Source organism: Chelonoidis abingdonii, chromosome 20 (assembly GCF_003597395.2).
Source record: "Chelonoidis abingdonii isolate Lonesome George chromosome 20, CheloAbing_2.0, whole genome shotgun sequence".
NCBI lineage: Eukaryota > Metazoa > Chordata > Testudines > Testudinidae > Chelonoidis > Chelonoidis abingdonii.
Genome location: NC_133788.1, coordinates 2,185,956 through 2,211,866, shown reverse-complemented (window position 1 = coordinate 2,211,866; position 25,911 = coordinate 2,185,956). Strand labels below are relative to the sequence as shown.

Below are 25,911 nucleotides of genomic sequence, written 5' to 3'. Positions count from 1 at the left end.
CATAAACATCTTCATGCTTTCTCCACACTGACCCTATGCGTGGAACGCCTGTCCCACAGCTGAACCACAAGAGTCCACCACCCCCTCCTCATTCAAGTCCCTCCTGGAGACTCACTTCTGCTGTGACACGGACATGAACTCAGACAGCCATTAGCCAAGAAAACTAAAGAACTCCGCCCCCACCTTTCATGCCATGCCCCTGTCCATGCTGAGTGCTTCTGATTGCCATTCTCCCACCCCACCTACTTTTGTTTTAGCTGATTGCAGCATCATGTCCACCTCAGCATGTCCTCTCCTCAGGGCAGGGCTAGTTGGCCTGATTTCAGACTCTCTCTGAGCACCCCATTGTCTCTTGTTTGGAAGGAAGGAGGCGGTGGGGGGGGGTTGGGTGGAAAAAAATAGAGCAGCGTGAAATTACCCTTTTTTGTAGAAAAAGCGTATTTTTGTGAAAGATTAGATGTTTATTATAATAATTTGATTTAATACAAAACATACTGGTAATCAACAACAACCCAGTGGCTGCGGCTGACATCATTCAAATTACCAAACGTAACTACTTTGCTCAAAAAAAACACACCTAAACATGCAAAGGAATGGAAAGCTGCCAGTTGAAGGTAGACCCGTGATTACCAAAACTCTCCTTGGTTGTAGAAGGGATGCATTTTCGACGCTTCGTTATGAAAAAGACCAAACTCGCTGCGGGTTTTGGTCCAAGCTCCGCTCTCCACACACACAACAGTCAGGATCACACAAGACATCGAACGATCCAGTCAGAGTTAAATATAGTCAGACAGGTCAAATAAGGCGGGATCCTCGACTGACGCAATGGCACTGACACCAACCAAAATGCAGGATGTAGTCCAGCAGACTCCTGCCTAACCCGCCAGCAAGCCCTTGGAGATGCAAGCTACTGAATGTATCCCTGTGCAAAATGCTTTGGGGCACTGACTCAGGGCTGTTGAACAGGGGGGTTCGGAGGGACTAGTGCCTCAGACTGAAACACTGTGTGGTGGTGCACCCTGTGTAAACTCATGCATGTCGGGGACGGGGGAGGCAGAGGTGAGAGTAGGACCAGAGGAGGCAGGAAATGGCTGGAAGCCAGCAGATGCCCCCAGTACCCTCCATCCCAGCCCAGAGATGCTGACCTGCCCTTCCCTGCCAGTCTCTAGTACCATCCTCTCCCCTTCTGATCACTGTCTGTCCCCCCCCCCCCCCATTTTCCAGAAGCTTCTGCCCTCTGCCCAATCTACTCCTTCCTTCTTGGTGAACTGTCGCAGTGCAGCACGGCTGAGACAGAGAGGATGCTCCTAGGCACTGCTCCATATTTACAGGTTTACAGTACAAATGTCTAACTCATCAGCCCAGAGGCAGCAAAAGAGATCCACAGGGAGAGAATCAAGCGCAAACACATTTCAGGGAGTGGAGGAGTCGCCAACAGCCTAATCTGAACGGAAGAAAGAAATGCCAGGGCACACTAGTCAACGGCGTCTCAGTCTTACAACAAAGGAGTGCTGCCGACGGGGTCGGGCCTCAGCGGGAAGAGCCGGTTAGCAAAATTACAGCCAGAATATCGTCTTTGAAATTCAAATATTTACAAGGACTTGGTGCTGTTCAGAGCTGGATGGATCTGCACACATTACTGCAAAGTACCTGCACCCCAGCTGCCAGGCCCCTTTCCGAGGTACCTGCGCCCCAGCTCCCAGGCCCCTTTCAGCACTGCCCCCGCTGCAGCAGCACTACCTCTGCCCAGACACGCATTACACTGAGCGTGCAGTCCCACAGCGGCAGGACTCTATGTGACGATGAGGTGAAGGAGACCTAGGGTTGGAGCCATTTCAAGTCTTCAATAATCAAAGTTCACTTTCCCTTCTTCCAATACTCTGCGGAGGGCTTGTCCGAAATCTCCCTGTCTGGGCTCCGCAGAGAGGCCTACGGAGATCAGCAACATCCTTTTCTAGTTCTTCTTACTGGGCCCTAGTTTCTTTAAGAGCTTTTTCCCCTTGCAGAAGAAGCTTCTTTTCTTTTTACTCTGAGTTGACAGGTCACTCGATTCAAGAGTCTCCAGTGATGCCTGGTCTGGACTTGGGTCACAGATGAGAGTGCAGGAAGGTGGCACTTCAGGAATGTTAGGCCAGGGGTCCTTCTGTTCAGCAGACCCATCCGAATTCAGCTAGACAGGAAAAGAGTGAACAAAAGAGTGAGAAGAGTTTAGACTCGAGCAGTGACACCATTGCCACAGAAAGGCAGTACGATGAGAGAAAACCCTGACAGCCCATGTCCAGAGCTGGTCATCTCTTCCAGCAAAGGCAGCCTCCCCAGTAAATTCAGCCAGCCCATTTCAAGTGGCTTTAAAATGCTCCCCAGCACCGACCAAGACCATGCATGGAATCAGGTTTTGCACAGCCCTTGGTAAATTCTGAGCTACACAATGAGAGTAGGCCACAGGCTCCGAAGTGTTGGAGACAATGCAGGCATCTGCCTTTGGGAGACAGGAACAGAGGGTTGTGGGTGGCACCCTAAAGGTATCAGAGTAGGCTGCTTGAGGGGGTCAGCCTGTGGGCTACCCACTAAATATTCAGGCCACGGGGTGTGCCACTAAGCCTCTCCTCAAACTGGGGAGCCCAGGGCCTGATGGGGAGGGATATATGTGGGGCCTGTGCAGGGGCAAATTGTTTGGCCAAGCATGTGCGATAGCTAGAACTCTCCCATAACAGCAGCTGCTGGGCCAAACCTGAGCTCTGAGCCTTTTCAGGGTCCCTCAGCACCAATTACAGCTCAACCATGGCCAATAGTAACTACGGGAAGCAGCGTATGACCTGATGGGCAGGGAGGAGTTAATCATGGACCTGGACATAGAGGGGAATCTTGGAGCAAGTAACCATAAAGCAACTGAATTTCCAGCAGTAAGGAAGAGGCAATCAGCCAGCAATCACAAAGAGGCGCTCAACATCATTGAAGCAAATAGGGTGTGTAGCACACAGCACAACGGGGCTCAGCCTTCTGGGCATTACTGCAATGTACAGCATCATAGCAAACATTGGGGGCAATCCTGGCTCCTGGAGCCTCCCCCCTAAGAAAGAATAAGGCCCTTCACAGGCCGAGATTCCCCTCCCGTCAAGCAGGAAACGCCAGTCCTTCATGCAAGGTCAAATTATGGAGGTAACATTTCAAAAGCACTTCCATGTCTTGGCAGCCGGTCTCACTGTAAGTCATGGACTCCAAAACCCGTACGGGGTTTTTGACAATGGGATATGGGCTCCTAAGTCACTCTGGTCTAGGATCACAAAAGTACGAAGTCCCAGATTTAGGCTCCAGTCTGATTTGCAGAACTCCCGTTGACCCTGTATGTGCCTAAACTCACTTGGTGACTCTGTTTCTGAAGTAAAACGTTCCCTCAGTGCCTAGGTTTCTGCTCTCAGCATGCACGCTGCTGCCTGCCACTCGGTATTCGGCTGCCTAAATTACATGCGGAACTCGGCATGCGCTTAGAGGCGGCCTAGCAGATCAGCCCCTCACGGGAGTTCACACAAACCAGTGGGATGGGGAAAGGGGAGGCCCCCACAGATATTAGCCTAGTGGTTCAGGTACTCATCTGGGCTGCGGAAAACCTCCAGTTCAGGGCCCCACCCTCCACCTGATGAGGAGGGATGTGAATCAGAATCTGTTACCTCTCACACTAGTGCTCTAACCACTGGGCTATGGGACACTCTGATGCGGGGAAGGGTGGCCTCCCTCCCTCCCGTTGAAATGGTTTCACTCTGGCTCTATAAGTAAAAAGCAACTGGAGCAGTGAAACTGGACCCTGGTCTCCCACATCCTGAGGGCGCGCACTAATCACAAGGCTAGAGTCAGTCTCATGCGTGTGCCTGCTCTCTCTCGCCCCAAGGATTCTAATGATTGAATTTACAGTGGAGCAGCTTCAGCAGAAGTGGCTGTGGGGCCCCCACATCAGAATATCCCATAGTTTAGAGTTCGATCACTCCCCTCAGCGGTAAAAGAGCCCAGCTTAAATCCCTTCTTCTCAGGGGCTCTCCCAAATCCCAGGGGAGTAGCTGAACCACTGCGCTAAACATTATGAGAGGTCGTCCTTTCCCTGCCCCCACCAAGCTTCCTGCAAAAATCACCTTAGGTGCTTAACTCCCAAGTGGGGTCCTAGCTGAGAATCACTAGCAGAGACAGGTGCCTGTCTCCAGGAAAGGGAAGGGCACCACACACACCTCTCCCATAGCCTCTCCCACTGGCTAGCGTAGGCAGTTCCCTGCCTAGCATGCTGCCTTCTGTGAAGCGCGGTCTGAGTATGTCCACACAGCAACACAAGCCCAGCGGCAATGGGACTTGAGTTAGCAGACCTGGGTTTGAGACCCCAGAGCTCAAGTGGCTACACTGATTGCCAACCCTAGGTTTTTAACCTGGATGTGAACTCGGGGCTCTGGCATCCACACTGCAACATGCAGATCTGAGACCATCCAGCGGCATCCGGCTTCCTAGCACCCGCCCAAAATGTGGCTGCTCTGGACCTTTGTTGATGGTACCCAGTGGGAAAACTTGACTGTCTACCCTGCACGTTCCAGGAAGTTGGAACCAACCACTTACCAACACATTCTGCCCAACTGTCATTTTTGTCTGTGCAGTCCCAGCAACATGGAGGTGCTGTTTGAAGAACTTTTCTCACTTGCACTTTCACTCAGTTTCAGAAAACGTGCACAGCTTCGGTGAGACACTGGCGGATATTTCAGTGGTGTTTTCTGACCCACTGAAGGCACCCGATAGAGTTAATGACGGAGGAGGACACAGACATGGAAGTCTCAAACTAGCTCTGCTGCTTATAACACTCAGTACATCCACTGATATCTCTTGTATAGACTGGCACTTCTGGAGCAGGGCTACAAGGACAGACTGGTGGGACCACATTGTCTTGCAGACCTGGGATGACCAGCAGTGGGTCCAGAACTTCTGCATGAAGAAAGTTACTTTTCTAGTGTTCTGTGAGCAGCTTGCCCCGGCTCTCCAGCGCGAAGACACATGCATGAGGGCGGCCATGGTGGCCCAGAAGCAGGTTGCTGGAAGCTGGTTACCCCAGACTGCTACAGGTCCATTGCAAACCCGTTTGGGGTTGGAAAGTTGGGTAAAGTGGTGGTGGAGGTATTTGAGGGACTCAGATGTGTGGTTTACCCCTAGGTGGCGGGCTGTAAAGATATTCCTGACATAGCTTCTAGCTTTGAGAGAATGTGGTTTCCAAACTGTGCTGGGGCGGCTGATGGGACGCATGTGCTCATAGTTTGCCCTCTTTCAAGGAGCTCATGAGCATATGAACTGCAGAGGTTCTACTCCATTGTTCTACAGGTCTGGGTGGACCACAGAGCACAAGTTATGAATGTCACCACAGGCTGCACCGGGAAAGATCAGGATGCCAGGGTGTTTCGCCGATTGGGAATCCACATTCATGGACAGGCTGGGACACTATTCCCACCAAATAACATTGTCATGAAGAAAGTTACTGTCCCCAGTGGTACTCCGGGGGACCCTGTGTACCCACTTTTGCCTTGGCTTATGAATCCACACTCTGATCTTTGTGAAGCCAGAGGGGAGCCGTTTCCCCTGACTGGGCCCAGGACAGCGAGGGGCTGCTGAATCAGGACACTCGGCCACAAAGTGCAGCTCCCAGAGCTGGATATACTAGGCACCAGAAGCCAGAAGGCAGAGACAGAGAGAGAGAGAGTGTGTGTGTGTGTGTGAGAGAGAGAGAGAGAGAGAGAGAGATTCATTGCCTCTGGAGGGTTTCAGAGCTTGGGGGGTTAACTGCCATGCAATGTACTTATGAATGACCTCAAATGGAAGTAGGGGTGGGGGGTTGATGTAAGGCAGCATTTATCAAAGTTCGGGTCATGACCCAGTACTGGGTCACAGCATGCCAGGCACTGGGTTGCTCTGGTCAGCACCGCTGACTGGGATGTTAAAAGTCCTGTTGGCAGTGCTGCCCAGCTATGGCAGGCTAGTGCCGACCTGTTCTGACACTGTGCTGCGTCCCGGAAGCAGACAGCAGGTCCGGCTCCTAGGCAGGGGGACCACGGGCTTCCACGTGCTACCCCTGCCCCAAGCACCAGCTCCGCACTCCCTTTGGCTAGGAACTGGTCAATGGAATCTGGGGGGGGGGGCAGTGCCTGTGGGTGAGAGCTGCGCCGAGCCACTTGCACGCCTCTGCCTAGGAGCCGGACCTGCTGCTGGACGCTTCAGGCGCAGTGCAGTCCACGGTGCCAGGACACACAGGAAGCCTGCTGACTGGGGGCTGCTGGAGGTAAGTCCATGCTCCAACCCCATGCCCTGATCCCCTACCCCAGCCCTGAGCCCCCCACAAACCCTGAGCCTCTTCCTGCACCCCAAACACCTCATCCCTAGCCCCACCCCAGAGCCTGCACCCCCAGTCAAGAGCCCTGACCCCCTCATGCACCCCAACCCCCTGCCCCATCCCACAGCCCCCTCTCACACCCTGAACCCCTCATTCTCAGCCCCACCCCACAGCCTTCACCTCAACTCTCTGACCCAGCCCTGAGTCCCTCCCACACCCCAAACCCCTCATCCCCACCTCCGCTGGGTCATGGGCATCAACAATTTTCTTCAACTGGGTCCCCAGAAAAAAAGTTTGAAAACCACTGATGTAAGGTGACTGATGCAGCTAACTGTACTGACAACGAATGTTTGGCAATTGTCCCTGATCATGTGTTACCTTTATGATGTGAAATACACACGGTGTGACGTGATGCAGTGATAGCAATAAACTTTCTTAATAAAAACTTTCTTAATAAAAAGCTTTACTTATAAACATGGCCCAGCTGCCATTAGTATATCAAAACACCAGCAACAACAAAACCTTTACACTAGAGAACAAAGTGCGCAAACAAATGCAAATGGTGAAACTATGTTCAGGATAGAAACCCCTGACCATTGCATATCCCCTGGCCCTCCATACCCCCTTCCCGACCTTCCACATGTGCTGCACACTTGAATCCTAGAATCTCAGGCTACGTCTACACTACCCGCTGTATCGGCGGGTTACAATCGATTGCTCGGGGAACGATATATCGCATCTCATCTAGACGCGATATATCGATCCCCGAGCGCGCTTATATCGATTCTGAAACTCCACCAACCCCAACGGAGTTCCGGAATCGACAGGGGGAGCCGCGGACATCGATCCCGCGTGGTGAGGACGGGTGAGTAATCCGATCTTAGATATTCGACTTCAGCTACGTTATTCACGTAGCTGAAGTTGTGTATCTAAGATCGATTTTTCCCTGTAGTGTAGACCAGCCCTCAGGGTTGGAAGGGACTTCAGGAGGTATCTAGTCCCACCCCCTGCTCGAAGCAGGACCAATCCCTAGACAGATTTTTACCCCAGTCCCCTAGATGGCCTCCACAAGAATTGAACTCACGACCCTGAGTTTAGCAGGCCACTACTCAAACCACTGAGCTCTCCCTCCCCCCAGTTTGGTGTGGGGGAGGAGTGGGAGAGGCTGCATGTGCCACAGTTGCCCTGGCCTGCCGCTCACTGGGCCCATGTGCATGGGCCACCCAGCCATGGTGTTGTCCAAGCTGTTTCTGGACTGTGGCACGGGGAACCGCCGAGGGGACTCAGGCCTCGGTGTGGGGGATGAAGCAGGAGTCTGTTAGCAACAGCAGTCACTCAAAAAGTTCTTTCTGCTGAGCTCTCTCCTCCTCCCTTAGTTGCCGTTTCTGATCCAGGAACTACAATGAAAGTGCCCACTCCTAAGCTGCAAACCTGTCCTCAACGGCAGCCTGAGCCTTTCCCCTTGCCTCTCGCCACACCTTTCTTCTAGCCGCAAGTCCCTCTGCCCTTGGTGCTGGACCTGCTTGTGGGCCCTGTCCAGAACTTCAGCCATCAGTTCATCACGGAAACACTCCCTATTGCAACGGTCTGTGGAGGTACGTTGGTCCAGACTTCGGCTGCACTGTGGGCGAGCTGTAGAGATGCTGCAGCCAGTAGGGGGCGAGGGGCCTGGCAGAGGACCAGACACCGAGGGTTTTCTGCTCACAGGCAGGAGCACAGGAAGAATCCATGTGGAATTGCGGAACATAAAATGTTACTTTTCCAAACTGAACTCAGTATATTGTGAGAGGGATGGTACAGACCACAGATGCTCCCTGAACACAGCCTGGTTAATCGCAGCAAAGATGTCCAGAGACAATGACAAGTTAAAAATCACAGCTGCTTTTCTTCCCCCTTAAAATTGCAGAACAACTTGAGTTAGCAGGGGAGGTCGGTGGCCATACACTGCACAAGGTTTTCCTGTCATTTCTGGCATTCCACATTTTGAAGGACGGAACAGTTCTTGTGGTGCCTGATGGCAAAGAGAGGTGTTACTCCAAGCTGCTAGTGGGAATCCTGCAGTGTATGCCACTGACGTATTTAAATGTGCAGTGACTGAATAGCACATCTACGAGTGCAGTGGGCTGGTCAGCTACTGAGGTGGCCTGGGAAACTACAACCTTCTCTATGACTACCTGCTTCATGAGGGAATCAACAGAATGCTGCATTAGCTTCCACGCAGCTTAGCCTATTATGGTGCCATGCAAACACACAGAACGCCATGGCCATCCCCCTCCCTGGAGGAAATTTCAAACCCCAGTTGTATTTGGGACAAATGATTTCAGCACCCATGGACTCCCTCAAACTGAAATGGACTAGATTTGTAAATGGAATACGTTTCCACACTCCTCCCCCTCGCGGTTTTCAGGTGGCTCATTACACCCCTGAGTGGTTCCAGAGCAGCGTGCTTACAGGGGTAGCAATGTAAGGTTATTATTTTCTACAAACAGGAAAGCACTAGCAAAACCGTGCACCTTTCCAGTAGAAATTCACTTTTCAAGGTATTTTTTACTGTCTGCACCGTGTGGTTATCATTTTTAATTCCACATGGCGGGGCAGGGCGAGGGTTGCTGGGGACACCAAGGTGCCGACATACAGTCTGCCATTAGCGGACACACACTAATAGCCAGGGCTAGTGATAACTCTTGCATTAGTTCATAGAACAGAAATCCCTCCCATTCCTATGTTAATAGACATTAACATGGAGCCAGAAACTTACCAGGCTCCAGGACGGGGCTTCTGCCTTTTCTGCTTCAGTTGCAGGTGCCACGGTGGTTATGTGGCATCAAAAAGGTTCTCTGAGTATAGCCCAGGTTGTATTGCAGCTGCTTTTGCTCCAAAGCCTCCTCTGGGACCAGTGTCAGCTTTGATGGTCTCACTTGCTGCCTGCCACTGGCTGCCATCAGCCCCCAGGCTGGCTCCATGCCAGGCGCAGTGCCCAGCACCTGGTAAAATGCCTCATAAAATGATGTCGGCGAGTTGCCCACGGTGCCGTTTTGGTCCCTAGTTTCCCTGTACTCAGTCCTGAGCTGTGTAGTCCACTCCCTGCCCTGGTCACTGGCCAGTAAATTTGCCAGCTTCTTCACTATTTGCCGTCATGCAGGGTCATTCCTGTTACATCTCGTAAATCCACTGTTTTGCTGGACCTACAGCAGAGATTTCCCAAATCTAGCCATGCTCCCAAAGGCAGCATGCTCTGCAAAGGACTGCTTCTGGACAGTGTCCATTTCAAACGCAGAAGGCTCTCTGAAGGTATATTTGGAGCGTGGCGGTCAGAATAAAATGGAAGGGTTAAATTCTGATTTCCTGAGCTGCTGTAATACAACAAGGGGGAGTTGCTTCCATTTCCCTGGAGTCAACTGGCAATTCTTGGGAGAGAGAAAACAAAGGAAGTTGGCCTATGGGATTTCGGAATACTCTTGCCAGACTCCCAGAACCCAAGTCTGGGGTGGCTGCATCTACACTGCAGAATGATGGGGCTTGAACCCTAGGTTCCAGCTTGACTCAAGCTTGAACCCTCCACCCTCTCAGGGTCCTAGGATCCTGGGTCTGAGCCTGAGTCCAAGACATTTGTGTCTAGATGGAAGGAGGGCCTGGGCTCAACTCTGAGTCCAAGCCCGGGGTTATGCTGCAGTGTAGACATACCCTAAGGCAGTGGTTCTCAACCTTTCCAGACTACTGTACCCCTTTCAGGAGTCTGGTTTGTCTTGTGTACCCCAAGTTTCACCTCACATAAAACCTACTTGCTTACAAAATCATGAAGCTTTCCAGCTCAGCCATGACCTTAGCCATCCTGGGCTGCTAATACATTGTGGACCCTAGCACAATAAAACAGCCTTTGCCTTCCTCTGCCCTTTCTATGGCTCCTGAATGGGTATTGAACATTAACACTGACTTGTCAGGTCTGAGAATCATCCTTCCAACTTCCAGTTGTACTCACTACAGAATAATCACCCAAAAAGTAGCTGCAGGCAGGGGCAGAGAGGTGGGTTAATCACCAGCACACTGTTCTGAAACAGCATCACAAGAAGATCTGGTCAGGAAAGCTCAGCTACTCAGGACAGCCCCAAGTCTGAGTTCAGGTTCCATAGAAGTCAATGGGAGTTAAGCACAGGCACAAGTGGTTTCATGAATCGGGGGCTAGAAGTGTCTAGCTAACAGAATCATAGACTCTCAGGGTTGGAAGGGATCTCAGGAGGTATCTAGTCCAACTCCCTGCTCAAAGCAGGGCCAATCCCCAACTAAATCATCCTGCTCTGCCTGGTAAGAGCATGAGTCAGTGATCTAGACAGCATGATGTTCTGCCTAGGGAGGGGTATTAGCAAAGGCTGTCTCTGGAGACAAGCAGAGGAAATGCAACTAGAAGGCTGTGTGAGTATAATGCTGTTATCTAGTGTCACTTGGGGACTTGGGCATGGGAATACTTTGCTACCAGGAGCATGTTACAAAAAAAAGCCTCAGCTGCTGCATAAAAGCAGAAAGGGAGTCTCTTATGGCTGGCAGTCTGCAGCCTGTTTCCTGTGTCGAAATAACAGACTTAGCCTCCCTGCATCACCCCACGGCTGAACTGCTCCGTGCCATTAACACAGTTAACAGGAAAGGCAGTTGTCCATGGTCTCTTCTTCTTTAGAGTTAAATTCACCTCTAGTTCATTCATTTCTAAGAAGAACAAATTATTAGATGAGCTGAAACACAACTTCTAGGGAGTCAGATCTCCTGAACATCCTGTGGGGTGGGCTGTGTTACATGGAGAGGAGTCATCGTTTAGGAGAGGGTGTGACAAAAGTGGAATCAGTATTCTCAAGAAAGAGCTAAATGAACCTTTTAGAGAAATCTGGTTTGGTACTGATGCAAAATGCATATCTGCTCCCAAATCCAATGAGTTAACAGCAAGCACAGTGACTACAACATTGCTTTCCAGCATCCCAGATAACCAGGGGCTTGTTGCTGTTCACGGATTTAATAGATTTTAAGGCCACAAGGGACCATTATATTAATGTAGTGTGACCTCCTGAATAACACAAGCCAGAGAACATCTCCCTGTCAAGCCCAACACATTTGGCTGAGCTACAGCATATTTTTTAGAAAAACAGTCAGTCTTCGTGTAAAGATTCCAAATGATGGACAATCCACCACATCCCTGGGTAACTTGACCTAATTGTTTACTGCTCTCAATGTAAACAATTGGCATCTTATTCCCAACCAGAATTTCTCTAACCTCAGCTTCCAACCACTAGATCTTGTTCTGCTCTTGGTGACATGCATCCGACGAAGTGAGTATTCACCCACGAAAGCTCATGCTCCAAAACATCTGTTAGTCTATAAGGTGCCACAGGACTCTTTGCTGCTTGTTCTGCCCTTGTCCATTAAATTATAAAATAAAGACCCTATACTGTTGGAAGTCTTCTCGCCATATAGGGCTGACAGACAATTGGTTATAACAACAGTACTATTGTACTATATTTAAATATATCAATTCAAATGTCAAAACTCCATCAGTTAGGACATGACTAACTTTCTTTGTGGTCACACATCCTTCTGATTGCCATCTCTGGTGAATATCTCTCTCTCTCTCTCACACACACTCTCTCTCTCCTCCCCTCCCCTCCCCTCTAAATTACATAGAGGCAGTGGATTCAGCTGGTAAGTAACAAATGGAAATTCAGTTCTGGATATTTCTTCAAGAAAAGAAATGAAGAAAAATTACTCTGGAAAGATCTTGATAAACAGTGTTAGTGTTGAAAGAATGAACAATCATGTTAGTCTTTTCTCTTCTTTGTTACTCATGAGTTTTTTCTGAAATGATAAATCAAATGTTAAAAATTAAAAACACAATAAAGCTGTTCCCCCTGTACCCTTCAAATGGTGGAGTGCAGGAAGTCATACCCCACAGCTGCCTGGATGCAATCCTCTCTGTGAAAGCTGTCAAACAGAACAATTATCCACCGGGGTTAATTTTAGGGACTAGCACCACTCTATTTAGTCAATTTGCTAGTCTTTGGATTGTTTACGGGAGCCCCAGGGAACATAGCGAGGAAGCATAGGAGAAAACTGAACAAAGGAAAATGCAGGCTGAATATGGGAAACTATTAGCCTGCAGGCTGAGGTAGGAGCCCCATCACATGGGACAGCTACATCCAGTCCGGCTAAAGCACCATAAACTACTGTGCAGAGAAGAACCTTGCCCTAGCTGGGGCCTGCCTGAAGGACAAAGCAGGCCCCTTCTATCCCTTATTTCTAAGAAACCAGCATCATACCTCAGTCCCCAGAACCACCAGATAATTGTTCCAAACAACTGCACTTCACAGCATGGCTTCTCTTTGGCAATGAGCCTCACGGAGCCAGCCCCTCCGCAGCAGGAGAAGGAGAGAAGTCTGGCTGCAGGGCAGGCAAAGGATTAAGGAGACCTTCTCCCATACACTTACATGGTTGCTCTCTCTCTATGTATCATTCTTATCTACCACTGGACTCTTCTTTTCCTCATTCTCTGAAGAATATAACCGCCGGGGTGCATAATATGGGCAGAAATAAATAGATGAAATCAATTAGAACGGAATACTTTCTAAAGGTGCTTTACAAACCTCAGTCTTTGACAGAATCTGCATATTACTGATGCAAAGTACACCCAACAGAGCAATTCCTTGATAGCAACAACTATCACTGACATTGCCATGGGATTTTCACTGTCGCATCCAGTTTTCACCTGCACAGGACTTCTCAGGGAGTTTCCCTTTGAGGATGAGTTTTCAGTGCTTAGCCTTTGTCCAGAAGTGACATTTGTTTGAAAGTTTAAGCAAAATCCCTTCAGCTCTTTCAGTTATTGGACAATTAAAAATATCCCCCATGTTTGCAGAATTGTACGAATCGTTTAGTCACCAGTGATCCACATAACTCATCCTCCAACCTCCTGCCTTTGTCTGGAAATCATCCTCACTGAGGGGCTGGGACCCTGCTTGGTGTGTGTGTGGGAGTTTAATCCAGAAAGTTATAAGCAACTGGAAAATCACGTCTGAATGAGCTCCTGCTAAGATCTGAGTAGGGCCAGATTTGTTGCGACATCACGCTGTCCAATGACCCTGCCCAAGCCGGCAGAACGGCTCAGAGGCTGCAGCTAGGCAATCTGGCAGGAGAAATCTCATCCCCAATCTTCCAAAAGAGTCCAATGATGCTCTCTCGCTGCTGCCACCTCTCTGTTGCTTTTTCAGCTCTGCTGACCCAGCTTTGCAGGAAATGGTCCCCAGCTGAACCAAGGCAGCAAGAAATGTGAGAACTTCACTCTCCCCAGCAACCAATCCCTCTCCCTGGGTCAGGTCCAGCCTCAGCAAATAGGCTGTGTTTAAAGCCATGCCAGCTAACACTCTTTAACCAACACGAGAGAAGGCCTGTAAAAATATGCTAGCTGGTTATGGTCAATCCTGTTCCCCCAGATGTAGTTTGGTTGATGTCAATGACTCTATATTGATTCACAACGGGTGAGGATTGAGCCCTATACCAGGGCAGGGGAGGAGGGGGGCAAGGGGCTTGGGGAGGCTATAGTACGTAATAGGAGTAAGAATGCAGCTATAAGGTCCTGGAATGAGGCTTTATTACTATATTTCTTCTGGTAATTTAGGAGAGTGTGTAAAGACTTCACTTCCAGAAGCCTCCCAGCAGTGCCCTTTCAATCCGATACCACGTTGTTTTGCAACGGACACAACCGTCAGGATATACAAATTCTGAGTTTAGTGAGAGGTGGGCACTCTGCAGAGACAATGCTAAGGGAACACTAGGGTAGTGAGACAAACCCTGTCGCCTAACACTTCACAGCCAGCAACTGCTTCTCAAAGGACAAAGCAGGGTCAGTTACTATTAATCCATCAGGGCCTCCAGTCAAACTCATGCCAAGTGTCCTCTTTCCATTGATGAGCTTTCTAATTAGCTCCTCCTCCACTGCAGTCTCTACCATGCAAGTGAAGGTGAGGTCACAGCTACCTGTCTGTGACATCACTGAATGTGGCAGGCAGCCATAAGCAGCTTCAGGATTCAAGTTCTCAACCACCAACAGTCAAACTTTTGTTCTACAGGCCTTTGTATTCATCCATGTCTCCCTCTGGTTCCTTTAATTGGAAGAGCCTGGGGCAATTCAAGTGCATTCATTAATTAGCCTCATAAGACACTAACTATCGGAGGAAGGTGGTCATTCTGTCGTACCTATCTAGGCACTTATGCCATGATCAGAATTTATAACCACACTGAGGAAGGTGAGGCAAGTATAGAATTCAGTGTCCTATTTCTGGGTCCCCTCTGTAATCTCTCACTCAAGCTATACAATGTGTGACAAAGATTCAAATGAGAAACACCCGGAGAACATGAACTCTTCGGGATAGGGACCATGTCTTTGTATATTTATACACAGTTCTTAGCACACGGTGCCCTGCCCTCGAAACGGGTCATACTCAATGTTCATGTCAATAACCACAGCAGGGAACTGGGAAGGATGTTGGGGTAACTTTCTCAGGAATGTATGGAGCTTGGTATGAAAGTGAGCTGACCTCAGCCCCTGAGGGGAACAAAGGTAAATACTGGCCCATTTGGGAGGAATGTATATCAGGGAGGAACTGGAATGGGTAGATGCGGGAGGCATGTCCGTGTACAACAGGCAGCCTATTACCAGTTAAATTCAATCCCTAACAATTGATTCCTCAAAATATAGCCTCTATCTACCCCAGCTTTGGAATCACATGCCAAGCCACATAGATCCAGAGCCATTAAAACAGTTGGATCTTAACTGGAATTAGTCTGTCTTGACGCACGTGGACATCTGTTTAAGAGAGCTATGCAGAGCGCTCTACCCTAGTCTGTATCCATTCATACACTGGAGAATGCAGAGACTAAGGAAAGTTGTACTGTGAATTTAAACTGATACTGTTAACTTGCGGGGCCCCCTTGTGGGCACCCTTCTTCCAGTGTCAGAGTAGGGATTTTCACTTTACCTTTTGTCACTTTGGAAATGGTTTAAACTAAACTGAAAAAGCCACTCTTACTCTGGAATAAGAGTGTCCAAAGGGAAGTGGTATGAGTGTAACTACAGCTCTCTAACTATACCTGTAAAATTAAACTGTTACAACTGGTAAAATTTTCCCAAGCAGACAAGCCCTTCAAATCAGGGTCATAGGAATCGGAACATCCATGACCGGCAGCTCAGGTGGGCCAGCTTTGGGCTGGCTTTAGAAGATGGGGCAATTAGCCTAATGGTATTTGACTGGTCTGCAAAGCAGGCACAGCACCTTCCCTGTATGAGGAGGAAATCAAGGCACTGGAGCAGACAGACATTACAGAACATGAAGTCATTGGAAATGAGGGAGATGGTGCAGTAGCTGGGGAGGGAGGCTTGTGGAGACTCTAGTGTGGTTGCAGGCAAAGGCCAATGAGCAGGGGGTGGCTGAGCGTGAGGGAGAGGGATGGAGGAGGTCAGGAGCTGGGAGGGCTGGTGCAGGACTAACAGGAGGCAGGAAAGCCAGGAAGGTTTTAGTTAGGGTGACACTAATAGTTCCAGCTTCTTTTAAGAGGCAGAAAATCTTAGGAACTTGGGCAGTCAGGGATATGTGCCTGTTCCCAGACTTAGGCTTGGTGCCAGACTAGGCCTCTGGCTAATGCACAGCTCTGACATCTCTGGGACTTAGTGAGTGGGGAGCTACGGAGCTAATTTCCCAAGGTAGCTGACGGATCCGAGATCCATTTGAGAATTAGGGCCCAACTAAGTGTGGCCTTCCCCTGGCAACCACTGTGGCTGGAGGCACTGCAGGGGGGTAAGGCAGCACAGAATGGAGTCTGCTTTGGGGAGAGCAGCTGGCTGTGCCAGGAAGCAGGGGAGAGAGTGGCTGACCCCAGGAAACAGGGGAGAGAGTGGCTGAACGAGGATTTTCTGGCTGTGAGTTTCCTGGGTTTGAGAGGTGCTCTCATAGCCTTGCATCCTTTTCACAGAGGTGCGTGTGGGGATGTCCCAGTGGGTTTTCAGGTGTGTCACACTCACCATCGTGCAGCAGTGAGGGAGCAAGTCCTCAAAGCATTGTCTTGCCTAGAGGCTTCTCCCGTCCTTTAACAAGTGGCTCTAATAATTCCCTCCAAACCCTTGAGCTGCTCCTGTGTGATAAAACCCACTAGGCAAAGTGCAGTGATCTGAGTGGCTGCAGGAGATGGGGTGGGCTGCACTCATGCCCTCCGCTCCACACCTCTGGTCACCGTGGAGTTTTGTATCTCTCCCATTTCTCAACTACTGGACGTCCTTTTATATGGAGATGGTAACAACAGTTTCTGTCCCAAGAGTCCTCTGCATTGATCAGCTGTCACGTCACCTTACCTGACTCTCGGCATTCACTGTACACGTGTCTTGGTTTTCCAAATGAAGGACCTCAGCCATTCCTCCATCCAGAGAGACAGCTTCCAGGAAGTTAGATGGGACAAGGCCCCTCTGTCTGTTTAACTCCCCCTACAAGGTCAGAGGAGCAGTTCTTAGATACACCACTAAGAAAGGCTGACTTGAGAAATGAAGCAGACAACCCCACTGCACAGGGCTGGGCAGATTGCAGCCTATGGCTAAACTCGGCTACGGTCATTAGAAAATGTGGCCTGCCTTGCTCCCACAGGCTAAAAGGACCGAGCCTAGGTTCTGCTCCTGGGTCTGGCCTGCTGGGTGACCTTAGGCAAGTCATGTCCCCTCCTGTGCCTCAGTTTCCCCATCTCTATATTGAGGATAATGATCCTGACCTGCATTGTAGAACGCTTTGAGAGCTAAACTCTGGGGCTGGGACTGTCTCTTTGTTCGTCGAGTACCAGCACAATGGGCTCCTGGGAATACAAAGGGTGGGGATGATGAAAAGCACTTTGTAGGAGCTGGGGATTCCTGTCATTAATATTGTGCTGGGAGTGGTGTGGGCACATCTCATAGAATATCAGGGTTGGAAGGGACCTCAGGAGGTATCCAGTTCAACCCCCCACTCAAAGCAGGACCAATCCCCAGACAGTTGTTTACTTGCTGTTTTGTTTTTTTTACCCCAGTTCCCCAAATGGCCGCCTCAAGGATTGAACTCACAACCCTGGGTTTAGCAGGCCACTGCTCAAACCACTGAGCTATCCCTCCCATACCAACACCTGTTCCACTCTCACTACAAGAGCAGGAGCAAAGTAAAGGGACAAACAATGGCACCAGACGGATAGACAGATACTGATCACCATAAACCTACCGAGCACATTGATACCTGGATGAACAGCAACTGACTTTCGAGAAACAAAGAGAAATGATTTGCCCGTTCTGGTGACTTTCTTAATCCTTCCCATTCTATTTGGCACTGGGAGTTTAACTAAAGCTTCTCTGAACAACAACAGGTACAAAGATACTTTATCCAACAAGATCCCAGGAATACAGAGCCACAGTAAATGGAGTGCAGAACTAAACTTGAAAACAGAGTTTTGCAGGCAAGACGAGGATCTTGGCCCAACACTGTGTAACATAAATATCCAATTCCTTGCAAACACCCTGGAACATTCCTGGGCACCTGTAATAGCCCTGAGAGAGAATTAACTGAAATGTGTCTTTTATACTGGGACTTTCTCTTTTCACCAGCCAGAGAGTTCGCATTTAGTGGAAAATGTCTGTGACATACTGTTGCTACAGTGAAACTTTGACAACATCAGGAGTGTCTGGTCATCCCCAAGTTCCTGTGTAAATGAGATCATCGGCCAGTACACGGTTGTCACGTTGTATGCTTAGCTGAAATGAATGGGTTTGGTTTTGTACCAAGAACAGACTGGTAACACCTACAGCTGCCTGAATCATAGAATCTCAGGGTTGGAAGGGACCTCAGGAGGTATCTAGTCCACCCCCCTGCTCAGAGCAGGACCAACCCCAACTAAATCATCCCAGGAGGGCTTTGTCAAGCCTGCACCACCTGGATAGCTGAGCTGCTCCATGTCTGGTGGGGTGCTAGTTTGACACACTATGTCTCTCCTCTCTCTAGAGCACCACCTCATGGGCTGCCACCACGCCATCTCCCCCACACTGCCAGCTCAGCTTTCTCAACTGCAGGAGCCGTCTCTACCACAGAGAGGGAGCTTAGCTTCCAGGGCACATTCAGTTCTCAGGCTCCCAGTTCAGACCACCCCTCTATGCCATTAGTGCAAAGGGGTGTCTTTGGGATGTCCCCTACCTGGGAACCGGATTGAAAGAACCAATGCATATCACATAAGCCACTACGGAGCCTGTGGACATCACCAGCTTTCAGTCACTGCCAACCTAACTGGATCTGAACCAGTCCCCTGGGCCTCTCCTGAGCCCTCCAGGCTCCCGGCAAACATATTACTTGTGATTAAACCAGGCCGTAGTACTTATAAAGGAAACAAGGAATGGAGAGCGAAACAGAAATAGCCGTAACGAAATGGCACTTCTTTAATTGCAACTCAGCCTGCAGCAGATGTGAGGTGCTTGCTGAGCACTGCTCATGCGCACAGTACACAGATTCCAGTTTGCCAATAGCTGTATTAGAGTTATGTCAAAAAGAAACTAGGAGAACGAAAAGGGGGGAGGGGAGCTCCCCTCCACCAGGGACTGGAGAGAGAGAGAGAGAATGACTTAAAGGTAAAATGCAGAAAACACACCCCAGCGGGAATGTGTCGAACTGGGATTATGTAAGAAACCAAAGGCTGGAATTCACTGTGTTTGGGACAGTCCCTGCTGACAACCCTCCATTTTGTTTCCCAGTCTCTCCAATTCTGACAGTCGATGGGAAGGAGCCCTTCAGGCTGCATGTCTCTCCGGATGCAGTACTTACGTAATAGAATCCATCATCGTCCATGGACCCGAACACTGTGATAACGTCTCCAGCAGTAAATGTTAGCTCAGCCTGAAAGGAGGCACAGTAAGGACGTGGTGAGGAGAGTCCAGCTCTGGGAAGGAAATGGTTAGACACAAACAATGCTCCTGTGACCTGCCTTTCCCAAGCTTCTGCACCTCTTTCCCATTTTCATTTCCATCTTAGAAATTATCTGGGAGAGAAAATATTCCAAGGCTTTGAGATCTGTGCCCTGACTCCCAAGGCCATTATGACAGGCTTGGGAGAGTCAGACTCCCAGTGAGGGAAGGAGGATCTGTCTGGATGTGAAGATAAAAGGAAACACCAGAAACAGGTCAGCCTCCTGCCCAGAGATGTCTGAGCGCAAGGAACTATCATGAATGGAGCAACATGAACATTGGCTCACATATAAACAGTGATGCAGCCTCTGTGTGTTTGGGCCCAATGCCTGGGAATGCTCTAGCAAAAGCGTTGGCTACCAATAGCTGTGTTTTACAGGGCCTGATTCCACACTGCAGCTGCGATCAAAACTGAACTGAATAGATTGAACTTGGGTCTCACGCTCCAATCAGAGTAGGGGAAGTCCGCACAGTCAAGCATCAGACCTCGCTCTGTGGATAAAGGGAAGATTTCTGTCTCCAAGGCTATTATTCCCAGATGTTCACAAGCACCCAGAAAGAGGATGATGCAGGTCAGGCCAAAGGGATCCAGCATAAGAAGGTAAACCAGAGGAAGAGAGAGAAAGAGAAGTAAGCCTCAGGCAGGAAGTGATTGGTGCTGGTTACCTCCACATCCACATTTGGAGAGCTCTCCCTAGGGTTGTAGTCAAAAGCAGCCACCATGGTCCTAGGTGTGATCAGATCAGCCCCACGGTCCTGCCAGCTGGACCCTGAGGGACAGAAACAAAACAGACATTCCTGAGACTGAAAATCCAGGATGAAACCCCACATCAGAACAGTTCCTCTGCTATCCCTGGAGCAGATGCAAGCACTAGGTCTCAATAGGTATCTTAAACAGGGGAAGGATATTTGTAGGGTCCAGATGGGTGGCTGGAAAGGCAACTCAGCTGAACTTGGTGAGAAGGTGCCACCTTTTCTCTCACCTCCCTGACTTCCTCATATATCCAGGATTCCCTCACCAGCTCTCTCTGTCTGTCTCCTGACCTGTCTGTATCTCTCTCCCCCACTGACCTGCTGATGCTCCCATGAATCATCCAGGCCAGCACCTGCCACTTGCAGCCAGACTGGGGAGTTGGGGAACCATAAAGCCATTTGGCTGGTGTGCAGCTCCTGTTCTGCTAATGGCAGAGCACTGGGGAAAGCAGGAGTCAATGAGATGAGGTTGCGTGGTAGGGGGATGAGGAGTTGGTGAAGGTCCCGCAGAGCCTGCTGGGGAATGCACTGATCCCTCAGCCACCTCCTTCTATGATCAAAGGATTGCTGCCTTCCTTGGCTTACACAGCAAACGTGGGGCCCAGTTCGCATTTGCCAAACATGCTGCCATGTAGAGCCACTCAGGCTGCAATGCGTAAAAAGGGACACGAGCTAACTGTGACTCCCCCTTCCAATTCCTGCTCCTTATCTCCAAAGGGACCTGGCTGAACCAGGCCAGTCAGCCCTTCCAAACATGGACCAACTGCCCCAGTTATCATGACAGCGCACAGCTAATGGCTGAGGCAGTCCTGTGAAAGCACCTCTCTCGGTTGGGTCTAACTGACACCTTTCTCCCCGTTCTGGGATGACATTTTCCAGAGCTAGTCTCTACTCAAAGGCATTTCTTTTTGCTGAAAGTTTGAGCCAAAGCAGTTCAGCCCCTTCTGGGAAGAGAGGCAGTAGCAAGGTCCAGCCCCAACCGAGAGAGCCCAGGAACTGAGTTTCTGGTTTGAGACAGAGAGTTGAAATGTGGCCCCCTTGGCAGGCTGGAAAATGACCTTTCAGAGTCCCACTGAAATCCCATTTGGGTTGGGCCATGTCAGCAGGGCACACAGCACCATCTGCGAATTACTCGTTGACGTGCAATGGAGCAGTGACAAGGAGGCACAGTGAGGGGCCAGAGAGGGGGCAGCCTGCTCCAGAACGTGCCTCCCTGGCAGAGCTCCAAGCTCTGCTTAAGCCTGTCAGTATGTAAAAGCAGAGCTCAGAAGTTCAGGAGGTGCAAAGTGTCCAGTCTCTAGCTGTTAGCTGCTGTGCTGTCCCCAGATCCTCATGGATCTATGCCTTCCACTGCACATGTTTAACACTGGCCACGGCTGTGGAAAGGGAGAGAAGTAGGGGGAGGTGTGGGGACAGCAGTGTCCTAGGGAGGGGCAGCGGCTCATTCAGGAAAGTGCACATGGAATGCAAGAAGGCTCTGGGGGCATCTCCTAGCCCCTTAACAAGTGTTCAACTTCCCTCCAGCACATGCTCTTGACAGAGAGATTTTAAAATTAACTTTAGATTTTGCAAAGCACCTACGATGGCTTGTACCTACACACTAAGACAAAAGCTAAACCAAATAATGGCTAATGGCCAGACAAGATGGCCACAAAAGACCATTCATCTCCAGAGAGAACTCACACGACTCCTGTCTAGCAGAAATAACAATCAAACAGCTACAATACTACATCAGGGGAAGGGATAGCTCAGTGGTTTGAGCACTGGCCTGCTAAACCCCGGGTTGTGAGTTCAATCCCTTTGGGGCAAAAATCTGTCTGGGGATTGGTCCTGCTTTGAGCAGGGGGCTGGACTAGATGACCTCCTGAGGTCCCTTCCAACGCTGGTATTCTATGATTCTATACATAGAATATTTCATCTTGTGGTATATATCACCCAGCTCAGGCTTTGCAGACTGTGGGTGAAGTCAATGATTGTATTGCCGTAGACCTCCAGTGGGACCAGGAATTCACCCCACAAGAGGAGTGAGTTTCACAGATGGAAGACCTTCACTAAGAATACCAAAGTAAGACTTCACCTCTGGGCCCAGACAATAAGAGCATTCCCACTAAGAGTTATGTTGCAATCGGGTGGAGAGGGCGATTTGGTCTAGGGGTTAGTCTGGTCCTAAGCCCCTTAGGGCTCTGTGGATAAGCAAATACCTTGCATTATACCTGGAAGTGCATGGGAAGCTACTGCAGACCTTGGTGGCTGGTGTTACATGCTCACATTTGCTTGTCTCGCTAAACAAATGGATGACCACATTCTGCATTAGCAGAAGCTTCCGAGTGGTCATCTAGAGCAAATCAAAGTAAAATATATTTCAGCACTCCAGCCTGTAGTAGAGAGAGAGCCTGAAGCATGGGCCTGGTGCAAGACCTGGGGCCTGAACCAAAGTCAGCAAAAGTTATGCTCTGAGCTACAGGCAGGCCCTGTCAAAAGATGCTTGCCTGCAAGTCAGTGACTGGCACACGAATTCGGCACCGGCACTGCTAGTATTGATAAAACACACTGAATATATAAACACACTGCAGCCAGCCAGTGCAAGAACATGACAAAAGTGATGAATAGTGATCTTTTGTCTAAAACATTAGAGTAAAGGTAAAAGACAAGTGGGGAATAGGGATGTTTTGTCTGAAACATCAGGAGGAAAGTACAAGAGGAGGTAACAAACATATCATGATATGTAAGTTGTTTATCCCAGTCTATCCCTCAATTTACCCCTTCGTCTGGCCTAGGGGGCACTGGCAAGTCCCCCTCGACTGAGCTGGTCCATTAGTACAGGCATACGTGTTAAGTGTATCGGTAACCACTGAGCTGGGGCATTAGCACCGCGCTTCATTGGCAAAAACCGGATTGAGCCCCTTTGCTACTAACCGACACACACACACACACACACACACACACACCCCCCCCCCCCAACAACTGACAACACTGGTGACCCTGACCACTGATCTGGTAAGTAAGTGAGCTGCCCTCTGTAGGAATTGTGATCTAACAGTGCAGAAAACTATGAGTTAGGGAGCAATGGTGCTGACAGAGGCATGTCTGACAGCGGGTTCACAAAAGGAGCGGCTGCCGCCTGCGGCCTAGCCAAACATGGCAAAGGGCACTGCAAACACCTATTTTTACCTAGGTGCCCAGGTCCAGCAATGGCTCCAATATGATCTCAATAGCTTGGCCCATAAAGGCCAATGAGAAGCATACCTCCGTCCCCACCCTTCCTCCAGACGTTCCCCCATTCAGCAGCATTTCCCCTGCCTTATCTAAACTGAGCTGAACATACCCAGCTTTCACCAAAGATCTTAGCTTGGCCACTACATGGGAAAACAAGGAGCCTGCTGCTTCCAGTATGAAGAAAAAAAAACGGAAATCAGGGCCGAAGGAGTAAGGAATTCAAACAATCTGATTCTATTCCATTCTCTGCAGCAGACTTCTTGTGTGACCCTGGGCCTTTTCTCTGTGGGCACTTTGTAAAACCAGGATCACACCGCCTGATCTCACAGGGTGTAATGCCACCCGACATCACACTTGGCACCCATCCATCTCAACGCATTTTCCAAGGATGGGTAAGTATCATGGTCACCATTGTGCCTTTGGTTCCCCATCTGTACAGAGAGAGGATGAGACTTACCCAAGGCCACCCAGCAGGTCTGTGGCAAGTTCAGGAATGGCACCTAGTTCTGCTGACTCCCATGCTCAATCCACTAAATCACTGCTTGTTTCAAGCAGACCAGAATCTTGCCCTCTAAATGGAAACCACTAACAGGCCTCAATAACAGACTATCTCCTCATGCTAATTTTCACTAGCTGGGAGTACCAAAGTTCCATCTCCATTCTGTGCTGCTCCCAGCACAGCTAAAACCTCCTTCAGGGAAGCCAGATCAAATGCTGCAGGTCCACCGACTCCTGCCTAGGGTGACCAGACAGCAAATGTGAAAAATCGGGACAGAGGGTGGGGGGTAATAGGAGCCTATATAAGAAAAAGACCCAAAAACCGGGACTCTCTTTATAAAATCAGGACTTCTAGTCACCCTACTCCTGCCCAACATGCGTCCCTGGAACCAGAGAGACTGTCATGGAACTAAGCAATCAGCCCAGTAAGTCACTGAAACTTCCCCCACAGCAAGATGCCCTTCACTTTCTCTAGCTGTGGCACTTGTCAGACCCTGGGGTCTATCACAAGGGGGTCCTGATCTCCGACTAGGCACCATGTCATACAAATAAATCATCACCAGATGAGTCAGACTTCATACTACTACTCAGGACAGCCCCACCGGCCACACAAAACAACCCCAAAGTCCCCCAGCCACTTCCAGATTCCCACTGTGTATCTGAAGTTCCAACAGCCACCATCCAACCACCAAATAGGAGTGAGGCCCTACACACACTGTAACCCTTCTGGTGTCACAACATGCTTTCTAAATGGCACAGGGTAACCATCTCTCCTGCTGCAGGAGCCATTTCTCAAACCTCACCCCTTTGTCCTCATTCCTGTCATCCCTTCAGACCATGCACACCTCCATGACAAGCAGCCCGAGTCCGACTCTTCTCCACTGAGCCCTAGAAGCCTGCCATTCCCCATGCTCACCTCACCCACCATCCATGTCCCCAATATCTGCCCTCGGCATACACTGCTCACTGCATAAACAGCCTGTTCCTTCTTGCCACAGCTTAGCTAGGATCTGGGTAAGACTGAACACTCTGAAACCACATGCTGGTAGCAGGACTCTTCTCACTGGGGTCACGCTGACAAGGTTCCACATAGGGAAGAGAGAGAAACCTGCTCACAAGGGATCTTCCGAGGAAGTGATGTGGCTGCTCCCTGAGATGTGTTGCTGAAAAGCATCTATCTACTTTTATGGGCCCTTTCCCTGTAGTATCCAAGCATGGAAGGAGCAATTCTCACCTGGATGAAGCTTGTAGTTTTCCTGTTTCTCCAGCTCTGCTGTGGAAGAAAAGATTTAATGAGTCTGTAATTCAGCTTTCAACGACAAAAACGGACACCTGACAAACAACAACAAAACATTCCTATGAACAGCAAAGATCAAGCCAAGGCTCAACACACACACACACACACCACAAGCAGATCGTATATCCTGTCCATGCAGCTCAAACTCTAGGACAGTAACAGTGACACTGGAACATCACTGGAGACAGAGGACAAGCTCCAGAGACATAAAGAGCTATCTGCCCTGGAGAACATTTAACACCCAGGGTCCCAGCATGGAGTGATTACAAATGGTGCCAAACTGGAAGGAAAGGGTGCTCTGTCCACTTGCTGCCAGTTTGACCATCTGGAGATCCTGAAAGCAGGTAGTCAAAACTCAACCCAGTTTGCAACCCAAATGCCAAAATCAAACGCAAGCAGCAGGCGTGACAGACCTTTCTTGGCACGTCTGGGTTTCGGAGGAGGGACGGTGAGACGGCGTGGAGGTGGAGCAAATGTACCATTTCCTTAATAAAATCCAAGAAAAAACGCAAATAGACAAGAGAACAGTAAGACAGCGAATGAAAGTGAAAAGCTTCTTGGAGAGTGAGCAAGCAACACAGCAGCATGAAGAAACTTCCCCTGGGAAGCAGACTCTGCAATTTAAATACTATATACATAGGGACTCACATACTGTGCAACCCACACACACAGACATGGTTTGTTATATATATGCTCATCAAGAATGCAACAGAGCATGTCCTGCCTGTCCATCCCTCCCTGCCTGTGACTGCACATCACCTTTCAGGAATATCAGAGAAACAGTAAAACCAAACCCTAACAGATTACTACCCAAAA

General features: G+C 49.6%; 1 protein-coding gene across 1 annotated transcript in view; it reads right to left on the bottom strand.

Annotated features, from left to right (window-relative positions):
* Positions 1–1,211: 1,211 nt before the first annotated feature.
* Positions 1,212–25,911, bottom strand: part of TSPOAP1 (TSPO associated protein 1) — a 181,227-nt gene continuing 156,527 nt past the window's right edge. Inside the window, exons 25-30 of the mRNA XM_075059526.1 lie at positions 25,509–25,580; positions 25,033–25,071; positions 19,998–20,101; positions 19,192–19,263; positions 16,725–16,853; positions 1,212–2,170 (exon numbers count right to left, since the gene is read on the bottom strand). Of these exons, the coding sequence (XP_074915627.1) occupies positions 1,955–2,170; positions 16,725–16,853; positions 19,192–19,263; positions 19,998–20,101; positions 25,033–25,071; positions 25,509–25,580 (632 nt within the window). The 3' untranslated portion in view covers positions 1,212–1,954. The remainder of the gene's footprint in view (positions 2,171–16,724; positions 16,854–19,191; positions 19,264–19,997; positions 20,102–25,032; positions 25,072–25,508; positions 25,581–25,911) is intronic.